This window comes from Pelophylax lessonae (assembly GCF_965119305.1).
Source record: "Pelophylax lessonae genome assembly, chromosome: 9".
NCBI lineage: Eukaryota > Metazoa > Chordata > Amphibia > Anura > Ranidae > Pelophylax > Pelophylax lessonae.
In genome coordinates this window covers 74,278,506-74,295,591 of record NC_138776.1, presented here as the reverse complement: position 1 = coordinate 74,295,591, position 17,086 = coordinate 74,278,506, and the positions used below count along the sequence as shown (strand labels likewise).

Below are 17,086 nucleotides of genomic sequence, written 5' to 3'. Positions count from 1 at the left end.
CGACAAGAGTAGTGACAGCAGTATCACTACTCCTGTGCTCAGCACAGCCTGTCTGGAGGGATGCCAGGGATGTGAAGAGTCGGATAGGGCGGCTGTGCAGACTGATCTGGGGGGCTGTGCAGACTGAGCTGGAGGGGTGTGCAAAGTAAGATGGGGGGCTGTGAAGAGTAAGATGGGGGGCTGTGAAGAGTAAGATGGGGGGCTGTGCAGACTGAGCTGGGGGGCTGTGCAGAGGAAAATGAGGGAGGGTCTGCAAACTGAGCTTGGGAGGGGGGCTGTGGGGACTGAGTTTGGTGGGTGGAGCTGCGCAGGCTGGGTAGGACTGTGTGAGCTGAGCTGAGGAGGGGTGGGGGAGCTGTGCAGACTGAGCTAAGGGGGGGGGGGGGGGGTTGTGAAAAATCTAACCATCTATGGCCAGCTTAATGCACTCCTGCACTATATACACTGTATTGTAGATTACATACTCCTACACTATATACACAAAATTATACATTACATACAGTACGTCTGACAAAGGTGTCAATTGTCCCAACAGTCCCTGACTGTTTTAATATAGGTCTTCTTTAAGGTAGGTTTAGATAAAATGTTAGCTCTTTGAGTATTTTCAGTGTGCGCAAAATCATTTGTAATCGAAGAGGTTTTTTTTTTTTAAATATTATGCAGGGGTTTATACATATCTGTGAGACTGTCATTAAAAAATAATAAAATTGTAAAAAATAAAAAAATACTGATATCGTTCTCTGTCCTATTGACACCAACCTCTGCCCTACTGACACTGTCCTCTTCGGGTGGGGAGGGCGCCAAACTGAGTGTTTGCCCTGGGTGAAAGAATTCCTAGCTTCACCACTGGGTATAATACTGACACTCACTGGAGCTGTGGAAGTGACTTGGAGAAGCTATGAAATGTTTTCAACATTACAGAACAAGCCACTTTTAATTTGATAGACTACTACTAGCTATATCATGACCTGGAGAAAAGAGAACCTTCACTGACTATTTAAGGACAAATTGCATCACAGTGTCTGCAGCTACAGAGGTCATTGAGGGCTTTTTTTGTTAACATGCATTTACTGCTTGTTAAGTATATATAAATACTTGAATGTCTGTAGCTTGCTCTGCCTGGAGGCCAGACAATGACTACAGCTTTTGATTGGCAAGTTGCTGAGAACCTGCTTTGACACCAGGAACAAGATTGGGGTTGTTTAACCAAATTCAGAGAAAATTCAGAAGATTGCAGAACAGTTATTATTGTTTGGTGCATAGATTTTCCCTTTGATCGGTTGTACAGTCTGCTTCTTATAATGCATCTTCTTGTTATCACACCTGGAATTTCACTAAGGAATTGCCCCGATGCTCCTGTGTATACAGAAGTCAGCATTCCAATTCTTGTAAATTAGACGCTCTTTCGCTCTTTTCCCCGTCTTGTCTCATGGCGAGTAGTTAGGCTGCAGCAGCTTCAAATGTTTACTGGAGCTAAAAATACATTTTGTTGGACAGGCTGAACTCATGACATCTGAATTTACAGTAGAGATTCTGTTTTTGTTGGTCTTCCTCCATTGTACAGAGCTAGTAAGTATGACGTTTGTTATTTTATTTTAAAAAAGTAAGCTTTAATATCACTATAAGCAGAAGTTGCCCTCTGTGTAATGGTACATCAAAGTCATGCAATCATACAAGTAGCCAAAGTCATATGCAGATCTCTACTTTTCCTGTAAATGTTAAGCTTGGCCCTGTCCCCACTGTTTGCTAGAAAGGCTGTCCATTATACTTAAATCGGCGTTCCGGCCTATTTTGCAACTTAAGTGATTCCTGGAGTGCTCGCTATGCTGATCAACAATTGGGCATATTCAATTTTTTGGGGGGTCCCTTACCTTATTTTCAGGGCATTTTTGATTGTACTTCCTCCTTCTCCCCCCTCTGTGGCTACGGTGACCGACATCACTTCCACCTTTGCATTGCATCCTGGGAGCTGTTTGTCATCACTCCCAGGAGGCTGGAATCAGGAAGAACTCCCAGAACACTCCCTGGAATCAGGAAGAAGGACACAGCAGATTACACTGCGGCTTCAGATGCCCACATCCAAGATGGCCACGCTCATGCACTATGCATTATTATAGAAACATTACTTTCCTTTTATCCTTCATTTGTGATAATGGTTTTAACTGAAATAAAATCTGACCATTGTAAGCACCCCTCTCAATGTTTAAAAGTTCCCATAGGTCCTTATTAGTATTTTGGTACCTTGTTCCCTGAATTGTGATTTCTTATTCAGTAATTAGTAATGACTTTAGTTTGTTCGCTGATAGGACACAGGCCTTTTTCATTATTTTTCCAGACCTGTAAGGACTATGAAGTCCATTTACATCCGTCCACGCAAAGACTTCAATGAACATTCTGATCAGGCACACCTGAAAAGCTGACAGGTGGACCTGACCAGGAAGCCTGTGTGAAAGGGTCCCGTACGTTTTGCACCTTGGGGGGGAATCCACTCCTACCTCTGGTGACACAGATGGTTCATTCATCACCATAACATGCTATTAAAATTGTTTTGTACTATTGAAATAATTGGTCAGATGGTAATAAGCACAAACCTTGGCACGCCTGTCCTCCTATGTCATTATGCAGGTGCTGCCTAATCTAATTTCAAGGTTAGAATCTGGTTTCCCATTACCAGTGAATTTTTTTTTATCACATTAGCTTTTTATTCTCTTTGTTTGGTTGATCAAATATTACTTTACAGAATGAAAGGTCTCTTTATAGATATTGTATCAGAGACTAAAACTAACAACACTTATGTTGTATTTTTCAATATATGAGAAAGAGATACTAAAATTACAAAACGTATTACTGCATGCAGCTGTTTCATCTCTGTGAATTTAATTTCGGCTGATGGCTTTTTCATGGTATAATGAGATGAATGACTCTTGCATCTGTATTTTCAAAGGAACACCTGTACCCAGTAGAGTTCAGCGAATGTAATGTTTGAAGGAGACAAACAAAATGTTTTAAATATGGTTTCGTTTTTCTTAAAGGGAAACTGCAACCTGCCAATTTGTTTTAAAATCTGCTTCCATAAAGCCTGTGTCAACAAATACTTGAAACACCAGTCTTCCCCAGACACCCACCATCCATTGCATCACCTAACACCATTCTGATCAGATGCAGGCTCCGTGTCTGGACTATTTCCTCTTCCCAATCACTTTGACTGACCACAGATGGTGATCTGAGTGTCCCAGTGGACTAATTACTGTATTTGACCAGATGGGGAGCTGAAATATCGCTGGGACTGGTGAGCTGCTGATGTGGGGATTTATTCTCTGCTGCTAGAGAAAGAGACTGAGCCCTTTAGGATCTGCCTATACAGCCATCTAGTAGCCTTATTGCTGCTTGCAGGCTTAATTGGGGCTATTCTCATATGCATCAACGGTACAAATGGCCACCAATGCTAGCCGGCTGAAGAGTTAGGACTAAAGACTGTTCCTTTACAACTGCTACACATAGACAATCACCTATTGCTTTATGCTAAGAGTTACCTTTCAGGGTACATTGTACCATATTCTAGCCATTCTCCTAGAGTGTACTCTAAACTAATTATATTACTACTATTCACATTGCAGTTAATGCTTATGTTTATTGTTGACTTTGCTGATTTATGTGTGGATTCCAGAACTCTATTATAAGTTATTTTGGCATAGTAATTATACTGTCTAGCAGACCACAGTTAAGTTAAAGGTATCCACTCAACCAGATGTGTCAGGTGCAGAACAGAGAACCCAAATTACCAAGAGGCTCCTTTGGGGGTAACACTACACTTTCCTAAAACCTCACAGCACCCTGTCTCAGTGCTCCTCTTAAGAGCCCTCAGCCATGGTCCAAACAGTGGGCTAACTCTTGGAAGGGGTTATTCAAATATAAAAATTCCTTGATGGGTAGATGTCAGTCTGGAGGAGTGGGGTTTCTAGTCAGGCAGTATTTGTATACAGGTAGCCATTGTAAACCCCCACATGTGATGATGAGCCTCCATGATTGAGAGAACTGAAATCCAATGAATGAAAGCCGTATTATACACAAAATCTTCATTATATCTTATAATACTAACAGTCCTTTACAGTTGACAACACTCAATGCCTCCTATGGTCTGTCTTGGCCAGAAAAGCCTTTTCTGCACGCCTCTGTGATTGAGCCCTCGTTCACACTGAGGGCGGGTTTGAAATCATGTTAGTTCAGCTGAACTCGCACAATTTCAAACCCGCATGTAAGTGAGAGTTCGGGGGCGATTTGGCAGACATCTGTGCGGGTTCCTGCAGAGATATCTATTGAAATCGCCCTGTGGTCGCCAAAAGTGGTGCAGAAACTACTTTTGGGATTCAGTGCTTAGCTGCAAAGTTGGCGTAGCACAGATTTGGCCGGTGCCATTGCGGGCAATAGGCTCAGATTTGGCATGCGATTTGACATGTCAAACCCATTGTGCCTGAATTTGAATCCAACTCTGGGTTCTGTCATGATTTTTGTTGGCCATCTGTATCCGCATGGGAAAATTTCCCTTTATTTTCTGTCCTTGAGATACAGTGGCAGTACTGAGGTGGTGGTGGGAATTCTATATCAGAATGGACCTATTTCAGTTTACAAATAAGTATTTTAAAACTTTTAGGATATCAGGGAGCCACAGTATCACTACAACAGTGACATTCTGATCTGAGGTCAACTAACTGTTGTACTGTTAATATCCAAAAATCAATCTGCGCGGTCACCCAAACAACTATACATGATTGCATGCTAACACCAAATAGGTGATTCCCCCCAGGTATTAAATTATACAAACCAGTGTTGTGCTGCCCATACATACTGTATATAAAATAAACCATACTGTGTATATATATATATATATATATATATACACAAAATAAAACTAATATCACACATAAAGATGTATATGTGAAACATACATCAATGTTCCAATATTCAAATAAGTGTCCCACAAAACAAATAGAGAAAAATCTCAGCTCCCGCATACCATACAAGCCCAGGGTGTACTAAGTGATATGGGTTTTAGTAATGGAGATCCTCCGTGTTTGGGACAAAACATGTTGGGGGGGGGGGGGTGTTGATGGAGTTAGGCTGAGGCTGCTATCACTTATTACACGCTGGGCTTGTATGGTATGCATTGGGGGGACAGTGGAACACGCCGAATGGGGAACATAGATGCACCCTCAGTGGAACACACCGAATAGGGGACATAGATGCACCCTCAGTGGAACACACCGAATGGGAGACATAGAGCACCCTCAGTGGAACACACTGAATGGGGGCATAAAGCTTAGACCCTAAAATCGGTTTAGATTCAAGGTGCCCTACAACACATCAAATTAAGTCCAAAGTGTAAGTGAAACCACTACATAAACAGTATTTAAATGTGGGCCACATTTTCAGCCTATGAATTACCAATAAACAGTGTTGAAGTAGGCTGCATTTTAAACACGAGGGACACCAGTCAGCTTTTAATCAAAAAATCAATAATAGAGTTTATTTATTCAGAAAAAGAACACAAATATTGCAGTCAGTCTGTTAACAGTATTTAAGCACTTGAACTAAGCAATATTTTTAACCGGAGAGACAACTCTCAGCTATCAATAAAACAATCAACATTATAGTGTATTTATTCCATTGAAAAAACCATCAAAATATTGTAATAATATGCACAGTATTTAAAGGGGTTGTAAACCTCAGTCATGAAATCTGAGCAAAGCACATACAGTGGGTACGGAAAGTATTCAGACCCCCTTCAATTTTTCACTCTTTGTTATATTGCAGCCATTTGCTAAAATCATTTAGGTTCATTCTTCTTCCTCATGAATGTACACATAGCACCCCATACTGACAGAAAAACACAGAATTGTTGACATTGTTGCAGATTTATTAAAAAGAAAAACTGAAATATCACATGGTCCTAAGTATTCAGACCCTTTGCTCAGTATTTAGTAGAAGCCCCCTTTTGATCTAATACAGCCAGGAGTCTTTTTGGGAAAGATGCAACAAGTCTTTCACACCTGGATTTGGGGATCCTCTGCCATTCCTCCTTGCAGATCCTCTCCAGTTCTGTCAGGTTGGATGGTAAACGTTGGTGGACAGCTATTTTTAGGTCTCTCCAGAGATGCTCAATTGGGTTTAAGTCAGGGCTCTGGCTGGGCCATTCAAGAACAGTCACGGAGTTGTTGTGAAGCCACTCCTTCGTTATTTTAGCTGTGTGCTTAGGGTCATTGTCTTGTTGGAAGGTAAACCTTCGGCCCAGTCTGAGGTCCAGAGCATTCTGGAGAAGGTTTTTGTCCAGGATATCCCTGTACTTGGCTGCATTCATCTTTCCCTCGATTGCAACCAGTCGTCCTGTCCCTGCAGCTGAAAAACACCCCCACAGCATGATGCTGCCACCACCATGCTTCACTGTTGGGACTGTATTGGACAGGTGATGAGCAGTGCCTGGTTTTTCTCCACACATACCGCTTAGAATTAAGGCCAAAAAGTTCTATTTTGGTCTCATCAGACCAGAGAATCTTATTTCTCACCATCTTGGAGTCCTTCAGGTGTTTTTTAGCAAACTCCATGCGGGCTTTCATGTGTCTTACACTGAGGAGAGGCTTCCGTCGGGCCACTCTGCCATAAAGCCCCGACTGGTGGAGGGCTGCAGTGATGGTTGACTTTCTACAACTTTCTCCCATCTCCTGACTGCATCTCTGGAGCTCAGCCACAGTGATCTTTGCGTTCTTCTTTACCTCTCTCACCAAGGCTTTTCTCCCCCGATAGCTCAATTTGGCCGGACGGCCAGCTCTAGGAAGGGTTCTGGTCGTCCCAAACGTCTTCCATTTGAGGATTATGGAGGCCACTGTGCTCTTAGGAACCTTAAGTGCAGCAGAAATCTTTTTGTAACCTTGGCCAGATCTGTGCCTTGCCACAATTCTGTCTCTGAGCTCTTCAGGCAGTTCCTTTGACCTCATGATTCTCATTTGCTCTGACATGCATTGTGATCTGGAAGGTCTTATATAGACAGGTGTGTGGCTTTCCTAATCAAGTCCAATCAGTATAATCAAACACAGCTGGACTCAAATGAAGGTGTAGAACCATCTCAAGGATGATCAGAAGAAATGGAAAGCACCTGAGTTAAATATATGAGTGTCACAGCAAAGGGTCTGAATACTTAGGACCATGTGATATTTCAGTTTTTCTTTTTTAATAAATCTGCAACAATGTCAACAATTCTGTGTTTTTCTGTCAGTATGGGGTGCTATGTGTACATTCATGAGGAAGAAGAATGAACTTAAATGATTTTAGCAAATGGCTGCAATATAACAAAGAGTGAAAAATTTAAGGGGGTCTGAATACTTTCCGTACCCACTGTATATCTTTAGGGTTTACTTATCTCTCTCTAAAGCTGTAAGTGTCATTCTATCTGGTGCTTTGTCCCTCTGTTATCAGCAGGGGTCACTTCTGAGAAGTTTTGCCAACACATGAGATAACATATGTTTCGGGGAGGAAGCAGCCTTATCAGTGTCCATTAAAATGGAGATTGATTCAATTTCCTGGCATTGGATCAGTGTACCATCTATCACACGACCCTGTCAAGGAGGCTGCCCAACATTTCAGATCCAAGTTCCGTAACACAGCGGGAGATCACCGCTCTGCATGACACACATATGGAGAGGACTCTGAAAGGGGCGCGCTGGGGTGACACCCCTCTGGCACTCCCTCAATGTGTGGCGGATTGCTTCCTTGTTGGTATACCACTGCCACTTGAACTTCGTTGCTCACCTTCTGCCTAAGTTTGAAGCGCCTGGGTGCAGTGCACCCTGTGCACCCGCACATGATCGGCCCTGTCTATACCTTTCCTACAGATTAAATTATCATACACTGACTTGGGGTATATTCACCAAATAAATGTAGCAGAATACATTTTGGCCTAAATTTTTTAAGAAAGATTATTTATTTGCAAAATTTTTTAACAGAAACAAAGAAAAAATGCATTTTTAAAAGAAATGTTTTGCCTTTTTTCATTTATTTAGCAAAAAAATTAAAAACCCCAAGATTTAATTATTTACCCCTAAAAGAAAGCTCTATTTGTGGGGAAAAAAAATTATAAAAATTTCATTTGGGTACAGTGTTGCATGACTGCGCAAATGTCAACCAAAGTGCGACAGCTCTGAAAGCTGAAAATTGGCCTGGGCAAGAAGGGAGTGAAAGTGTCTGGTATTGAAGTGGTAAAAAGGCACAGACTGCTGAGCTATGTAGAACAGCCTAAGGGACAGCAGCATGGGTGTCTGCAGAACTTTTTTAAGGGGGGGGGCATAATTGTAGGGTCACCCAGGCTCCACCCCTTAAAATTAGACAATGCCATGAAAGGGAGGGGCTTAGTCATTATACTTATTTTGTGTATTTATTTTTAAAGGGCAAACAGCAGTGTTTATTTTTAAAGCATTTGTTGACCTAAAAAAACATAAAATAATTGATCCTGCTTGTGCTGTGTAATTTGGCCCCTTCTATCACCTAAAATACCTGGCTGATCCTGCCTGGCTATGTCCTCCCCTCTGTAAACTGACTACGGTATAGCATGGCTGCTGAGCCCTGATACTGTGGTCAGTTTATGTGCCTCCATCATCCGCAGCTCTTCTATCCTCCTCTGTCCTCTCTCCCCCCTCCCTCCCTGCCTGTCTGCTCCTGTGTCAGTGTGCGCCCCCCTCCCCTCCAGCTGGTGTAGTTTCATTTAAATTTTCATATCCTGTCTACAGTACAGTGTGCCCCTGTGTCTGTGTTTTATAAAAAATAAGCCGTTCTTTACAAGTTTTCAGAGTGCCAATCGCCGCTCACGTGACCCGATGCCTCTCTCCTTCTTTCCCCCTCCCCTTTCCCCCTCCCCTCCCGACTGACGTCAGAAGCCTGTGGCAGGTAACTGTCAGACGGTGAAAGGAGAGAGCCGACAGGTCGAATGAGCGGGGCTCGGTGCTATAAAAACTGGTAAAGAACGGCTTATTTTTTTAAAAACAAAGACACAGGGGCACACAGGATTATTAAACAGACCAGACAGGATGGTATAAAGTGGCTTAACAGCCACTTTAAAGGGGAAGTTGAGATTCCAGGGGGGGGGGGGGGGTCATATGCCCCCCCCCGCCTCTACCTGTGGACACCCATGCATGCCACATCAAAATAACATTTAAATAAAATACACTTCCCTCAAAAAAGAATATATAAAATGTAGACCTAAAAAGGACTGTGTTTGTTTGTTTACTATGAACAGAGGTTGGTACACAATAATATGGAACCCTAACACATTGCAATTTTCAAGGGCTTAAACAGCTTGTTGACCAACCTTTTTTAACTAAGGTTCCTCCAAAGGTGGCTACAGGTTCCTTAACCACCTACAGACCACCCACCTACCCAAAGTGGGTGGCTCATACAGGCACAGGGATGTACCTGAGCGCCGCTCCTTTCTTCCGGGTTCAGGGTGGGCATGCGCGACTCGCACAGTGATTGGACCAGTGGCGGCTGGTGCTCAAAATTTGGGGGGGGGGGGGGGGGCGCAAAAAATGTAATAGGTATTGCTACGCGGCAAAAAACGTGCTAAAAAATTGCGTGACTTTGAGGTCATGGTACAGGCATGGCACAGGTAATGGTACAGGCATGGCACAGGCATGGCACAGATGATGGTACAGGCATGGCACAGGTGATGGTACAGGCACGTCACAGGTCATGGTACAGGAGATGGTATAGGCATGGCACAGGTCATGGTAAGGGCATGGCACAGGTTATGGTTCAGGCATGGCACAGATGATGGTATAGGCATGGCACAGGTCATGGTATAGGCATGTCACAGGTCATGGTACAGGCATGGCACAGGTGATGGTATAGGCATGTCACAGGTGATGGTACAGGCATGTCATAGGTCATGGTACAGGCATGGTTCAGGTGATTGTACAGGCATGTCACAGGTGATGGTGTAGGCATGTCACAGGTCATGGTACAGGCATGTCACAGGTGATGGTACAGGCATGGCACAGGTGATGGTACAGGCATGGCACAGGTGATGGTATAGGCATGGCACAGGTGATGGTACAGGCATGTCATAGGTCATGGTACAGGCATGGCACAGGTGATGGTACAGGCATGTCACAGGTGATTGTATAGGCATGTCACAGGTCATGGTACAGGCATGGCACAGATGGTATAGGCATGGCACAGGTGATGGTACAGGCATGGCACAGATGGTATAGGCATGGCACAGGTGATGGTACAGGCATGTCACAGGTGATGGTACAGGCATGGCACAGGTGATGGTACAGGCATGGCACAGGTGATGGTATAGGCATAGCACAGGTGATGGAATAGGCATGGCACAAGTGATGGAATAGGCATGGCACAGGTGATGGTATAGGCATGGCACAGGTGATGGAATAGGCATTGCACAGATGATGATATAGGCATGACACAGGTGATGGTACAGGCATGGCACAGGTGATGGAATAGGCATGGCACAGGTGATGGTATAGGCATGGCACAGGTGATGGTATAGGCATGGCACAGGTGATGGTAAGGTCATGGCACAGGTCATTGTACACAGGTACAGGCATGTCACAGGCATGTTACACGCCCCCCCCCCCCCCATCAATGCAGAGAGAGAGACCAGCGTGCGTGTGTGCCCCCTTCAAAGCACCAGACTGTGACAGTGTGCTGGCCGGCCCGTTCCCCCCCCCCCCCCCCCGAGGCATCACTTACCGGCTCAGTCTCACTGCTGCTGCGGGTCTGTCTGAGGCCTGAGGGAGTAGCGTCTCTGGGCTGGCTCTGCCTGCGGAGTCTGCGGACTGTCTGAAGACTGAAGAAGTGTGTGGGGACTCGGAGTCTGGGACTGAATGCTCTCTCACAGCGACGTCGGAGTGTCACTCCACTCGAGTCTGTCAGGTCGGGTGGTCACTCCTGTAGACTTCTTCTGCAGACTGCGAACGAGCTAGCTGCTTTTCTTTCACGGAGTCGCCTCAGTCAGTCGAGTCCTCATGCGCTCTCGCTCTCCTCACTCTCAGCCGGGCTGGAACGGAAGGTGATCACGACATTACGCCGTCACATCCCGGGATGTCCTCCTGTGATTGGTCCAGGCTGGAGTCTGGACCAATCACAGCCAGCTGTCCAGGAAAGTGGGGAGTGTCGGGGCGCATTGCTCTGCGCCCCGATGACCCCCAGAAGGCCGCCAATCGGCGCCTCTATCTACCTCGTGTGGGAGGCAAAACCCCACCCCCATACCCAGCACTAAGTCCAGCGCCCCTAGTGGACGAAAAATAGACATTATTTTTTTTCATTTAATCTTTTTTTTCTTCTTCATTTTTTTCGGGGGGCGGCCTATCGGCCGGCTGCCACTGGATTGGACACAGCAGAATTTTGTCAGAAAGTTTCAGCCAATGATTCGGTGCCCAAGACAGAGTAAAATGAACTGATGTTGTCCCTCCTTCTCTGTGAAGTCAGAAACCGGAAGTGACAAGGATTCAGTCATTTCTGGTTTCGGTCCTTTTTTTACCAAGCCGGTACTGGCCAGTGAAGCAGCCGATCAGACCAATCTGTGTTTGATCAACTGCATTGGAGGCCAGAGGAGAGATATGGTGTGTAATAAACCTCCGATCTCTCCATAAAGAGGACCTATCATGTTCAATGCTATCACAAAGGGAAGTTGTTCATCCCTTGTGAAAGAAATAAGTTGATCAAAAAAAAGTAAAGGGACACTTAAAAAAAAAATAAGTTTTAAATAAAACAGATAATAACATTAAAAAAAAATGTTTTAAAGAGCCCCTGTCACCTTGTGCTCATGCGCAATTGCAAACGCAAACGTAAGTCCTGCACGCAAATGAAAATAGTAATCGCACCACACATGTGAGTGAAAGCAATAATTCTAGAACCAGAACTTCTATGTAACTCCAAACTGGTGGTAACCTGTACAGGCTTTTAAAGCATCGCCTATGAAGATTTTTAGGTACTGTAGTTTGACGCCATTCCGCGGGTGTACACAATTTTAAAGCGTGACATGTTAGGTATCTATTTACTCGACTAACACCATCTTTTATATTTTACTACAAAATTGGGTATTTTTTTTTTCTTAATTGCACTTTGAAAAAATGCTGTGAAAATACTGTGTGATATGAAAAATTGCAACACTCACCATTTTATTTTCTAGGGCCTCTGCCTAAAATATATATATAATGTTTGGGGGATCCAAGGAGTTTTCATGCAAAAAATGCAGATTTTTAAAAGTATGAGAGAAATGTCAGAACTGATCTGGATGGAAAGCACTTAAAGAGGAGTTCCGCCTCCATGAAAAAATTAAAAGTCAGCAGCTACAAATAATGTAGCTGCTGACTTTTAAATAGTAGAACTTACCTGTCCAGGGAGCCCGCAATGTCTGCACACTAAGCCGATTTTCGGATCGGCTTTCGTGTGCTGCCGCCGCAATCCAGGGTAATGGAACCCAGCAGTGAAGCCTTTCAGCTTCACTGCTGGTTTCCTACTGCGCAAAGCGCGCTGCACTTTGTAATTGGCCTAGCGGCGGAGGAAAAAGGAGGGGGGGCCGGACTTCCGAGGGACAGTCTCCTGCAAGTGGGGAAGGGTACCTGTCAAAAATAGGTGCCTATTCCCCCCTCCCCTCTGAAAGGTGCCAAACGTGGCACCGGAGGGGGGGGGGGGGGGAGGAAGCATAGAAGCAGAGTTCCACTTTTAGGTTGAACTCCGCTTTAAAGACACTCTGGAAAATGTTTTACATTAACCCCTTACTGACTGCCCCACATACATATACTGCAGGGCTGCAGCTCATGTGCGCAGAATCATGTAAAGGTACGTGGTTCTGCACTTCCGGGTCTGGGGACCACATGCGCGCTGCCGGCGACCCGCTTCTGCTGTTATTCGACACAGCAGGAGCCAATCAGCGGGTCTGGCTGACCCGATGTCTGCCAGGACCTGCCGATCGCTCCCTAGAGAGGCAGAACGGTGGTCTGCCTATGTAAACAAGGCAGAACGCCATTCTGTGACAAGGGAAAATAGTGATCCTGTGTTTATGCTAAGCAGTAACACAGATCTCTGTCTTCCCACAGCTAAAACATCCCCAACACAGTTAACAAGCACCCCCTAGGAACACATTTAACCCTTTGACCGCCCCTGATGTTAACCCCTTCCCCGCCAGTGTCATTAGTATAGTGACAGTGTATATTTTTTTTTAGCACTGATCACTGTATTGCTGTCACTGGTCCCCAAAAAAGTGTCAAAAGTGTCACTTAGTGTCCGATTTGTCTGCCGCAATGTCGCAGTCCCACTATAAGTCGCTGACTGGCGCCATTACTAGTAAAAAAAAAAATTCCATAAAAATATCCCATAGTTTGTAGATGCTTTAACTTTTGCGCAAACCAATCAATATACACTTATTGGGATTTTTTTAACCAAAAACATGTAGCAGAACACATATCGAAGTAAATGTATGAAGAAATACGATTTTTTTCATTTTTTTTTTGTATATTTTTATTAGCAGAAAGTAAAAAATATTGTTTTCTTTTTTTTTTTTACATTGTTGATATTTTTATGTTTATAGCGCAAAAAATAAAAACCGCAGAGGTGATCAAATACCACCAAATGAAAGCTCTATTTGTGGGGAAAAAATGAACAAAAAAAAAAAAAAATAAATAAAAACTCCAAAAAAATATCCCATAGTTTGTAGACGCTATAACTTTCGCGCCAACCAATCAATATACACTTATTGGGATTTTTTTTTTTACCAAAAGCATGTAGCAGAATACATATCGACTTAAATTTATGAAGAAATTCGATTTTTTTAGATTGTTTTATTGGATATGTTTTATAGCAGAAAGTAAAAAAGTATTTTTTTTTCCAAAATTGTCCATCTTTTTATGTTTATAGCGCAAAAAAATAAAAACCGCAGAGGTGATCAAATACCACAAAAAGAAAGCTCTATTTGTGGGGAAAAAATGGACATAAAAAAAATAAATAAATAAAAATTCCAAAAAAAATCCCATAGTTTGTAGACGCTTTAACTTTCGTGCAAACCAATCAACATACACTTATTGGGATTTTTTTTAACCAAAAGCATGTAGCAGAAAACATATCGACCTAAATTTTATGAAAAATTTAGATTTTTTTTAAAATTGTTTTATTGGATATGTTTCATAGCAGAAAGTAAAAAGTATTTTATTTTTTTCAAAATTGTCCATCTTTTTATGTTTATAGCGCAAAAAATAAAAACGGCAGAGGTGATCAAATACCACCAAAAGAGAGCTCTATTTGTGGGGAAAAAATGTACATAAAATAAATAAATAAATAAAAATTCCTAAAAAATATCCCATAGTTTGTAGACGCTATAACTTTCGCGCCAACTAATCAACATGCACTTATTGGAATTTTTTTTAACCAAAAGCATGTAGCAGAATACATATCGACCTAAATTTATGAAGAAATTAGATTTTTTTTAAATTGTTTTATTAGATATGTTTTATAGCAGAAAGTAAAAGTATTATTATTATTTTTTTTTTTTTTCTTCAAAATTGTACGTCTTTTTATGTTTATAGCGCAAAAAATAAAAACCGCAGAGGTGATCGAATACCACTAAAAGAAAGCTCTGTTTGTGGGAAAAAATGGACAACAATATTATTTGGGTACAGCGTCGCACGACTGCGCAATTGTCTGTTAAAATAACGCAGTGCCGTATGGCAAAAAAGGCCTGGTCAAGAAGGGGGGTAAAGCTTCCAGAGCTGAAGTGGTTAAATATTATATTTTTTTTTTAACCTGAATTGATTCATATATACTGATCAGGATAGCTGAAGTAAAAAAAAAAAATACGATCTCAGCCAAATCTTTGATTTACTGCACTTTTTTTTATTGCTTGTGCAATTCTCAGGTCCACCATGCGATGGCGCCCATTAGCCTGATGTGGGATGCGATCGCTGTTAAAGCCCGGTAGCCGCGTGCTGGCGGCATGGATCAGCGCTCCAGTAGAAGGGAAGCGGCAGAGAGAGGCAGCGAGTTGTATTAGCGGAGCGCCGGCCACCAGATCAGCGCTGTCCCCTCCACCTCTCACCATGGTGCTGAAGAGGATGTGAGTGATCAGAGCACGCCTTGCAATCGATAGGAGCCTGGGATGGAGCGCTGATGAGTGTTGTTGGGGTTGGGTTCCCGGAATCATCTTCTATTTCCAGGAGATAGGGAATGCTATCTCCACCTCTGCATCAATGTTTCACTGGAACAAGTGGAAGAAGAGGATGGGGGCCAACATCTCCTCCAAAAGACCCGTGTTTGATGAGAAAGAGGACGGTGAGTAGCAATGATCTAGGGTTGTTTTTTTTTTTTAGGATCTTTCTCACTTCTGCAATTATTTATAGAGATCAGATGTATAAGGAGGAAGAAGGATCCATCCCAATCCCCATCCCACAGATCCCAGAGATCAACTTCTGTCTGGGTACCACAATAAGTCCATAGTGACACCTTACTCCTCACCCTCCAATGGTCACATGTAGATGGATTGGTTATGTGTGGTGAACTCCTTCCTAAACCTTCACAAAGTTAGTATTTTGCTGGAGTTGGTCAGGATATCATAGAATTTTATGCTATAGCAATGTTTCTCATCTTTTACACACAGAGGAACCCTTGAAATAACTTTCAGGTCTTAGGGAACCCCTGCCAGGTGTTACTATATCCCCAGCGTGTGGTGGTCAGAAGGAAGAATGTCCCCGTACGTTGGTGGCCATTGGGAACAATTCCCCTTTTACAGATAGCTAAAAAGATCATTAGTGTCATTGGTAAATTACTAGAGAGAAAAAAAATGTTCATTGCTCACGGAACCCCTTGCAACTTGTGGAGGAACCCTGGTTGAGGTTGTCTGTTCTATAGTATTCCCCACATGTGTCTAATAACTGGCTGATTTTAATATTAAAACATGTTTTTATTTTTATTTTGAATGGAGTAGGGAATTTTGTTTTTTCAGGGAGATTTCCTTCCGTGTCTGTGCTGTAGATCTAAAAGATAGTAAGCGAGTGAGTGTCCCCATTTGAGGACTTCTCCCTTATAGTGACAACTTAAAGTGGAGCTCCACCAAAAAGGGGAAGCTCTGCTTGTCTGCCTGTTCCCTCCCTCCGCTGCCACATTTGGCACCTTTTGGGGGGGGGAGCAGGTACCTGCTCTTGACAGGTACCCGCTCCCACCTCCGGCTCAGTTTGTCACGGCCAGAAATTCGCCCCCCCCTCTTTCCCCCGCAGCTCAGCACACTTTGCGCATGCACAGTAGCAAACTGTAGTAAAGTCAAGATGGCGGTGCCAGCACCCGATAGCCGGTTGAGAAATGGGCTCGGGTGAGGACACTGCTGGATTCCTGGACAGGTAAGTGCCCTAATATTAAAAGTCAGTAGCTATAGTATTTGCTGCTGACTTAATTTTTTGGGGTGAAGCCTGGCACTCCTCTTTAACCCCCTTAATGCCAGGGCCTCTTGGCCCTTTAGGGGTTTATGATGGCGGGAGGTTTATGATCATGTGACTGCCATGATTGGCTGTCACACCAGTCAAATGATCGGAAAGCTCCCGATCGCTACTTGCGATCAGGAGCTTTCTGATTATGTGACCGTTAGGTGCTGGTAAAGGTGGTACGCCCATATGGGGCCTCTCAGCGTCAAGGCCCACCCACCAAGAGGCCACATATTTGCAAGCTCGAGGTTAAAGAGAAACTTTGCTCTATGTTTGACATTTTTACCCGCTTACCTGTACCACTGGGTTGTTCATATTAGACATAATTGCCCACCCACAAATCCAGGATTGTCTGATTTAAGCAACCGCTCCGTCAAAGACCTCCAGGTCACGTGGTGCCATCTTCACAGGTGACATCACTCATCAGGAGGCCGGCTGTCTCTTCTGGGTTCTTTGAGCCACCCCCTTGATGATGCACGACTAAGCATATTTACCAGTGCATGCGGATTGTGATGGAGATTTTTCTGGTGCATGCACAGTGAGGTAGAGATCGGGATTCTAGGATGTGGGATGTTGGTATACTGGGAGGTTCGAGTTAAAGGGAGGGGGGTACG

The 17,086-nt window shown here is 43.6% G+C and overlaps 1 protein-coding gene across 3 annotated transcripts in view; it reads left to right on the top strand.

The window, feature by feature from the left end:
* Nucleotides 1–14,993: 14,993 nt before the first annotated feature.
* The window catches only part of STK32C (serine/threonine kinase 32C), a gene marked incomplete at its 3' end in the record, with an annotated part of 459,328 nt that continues 457,235 nt past the window's right edge, over nucleotides 14,994–17,086 (top strand). For all 3 annotated transcript variants that reach the window (XM_082268440.1, XM_082268439.1, XM_082268441.1), the window contains exon 1: nucleotides 14,994–15,330. In XM_082268440.1, the coding sequence (XP_082124566.1) occupies nucleotides 15,249–15,330 (82 nt within the window). In that variant the 5' untranslated portion in view covers nucleotides 14,994–15,248. The remainder of the gene's footprint in view (nucleotides 15,331–17,086) is intronic.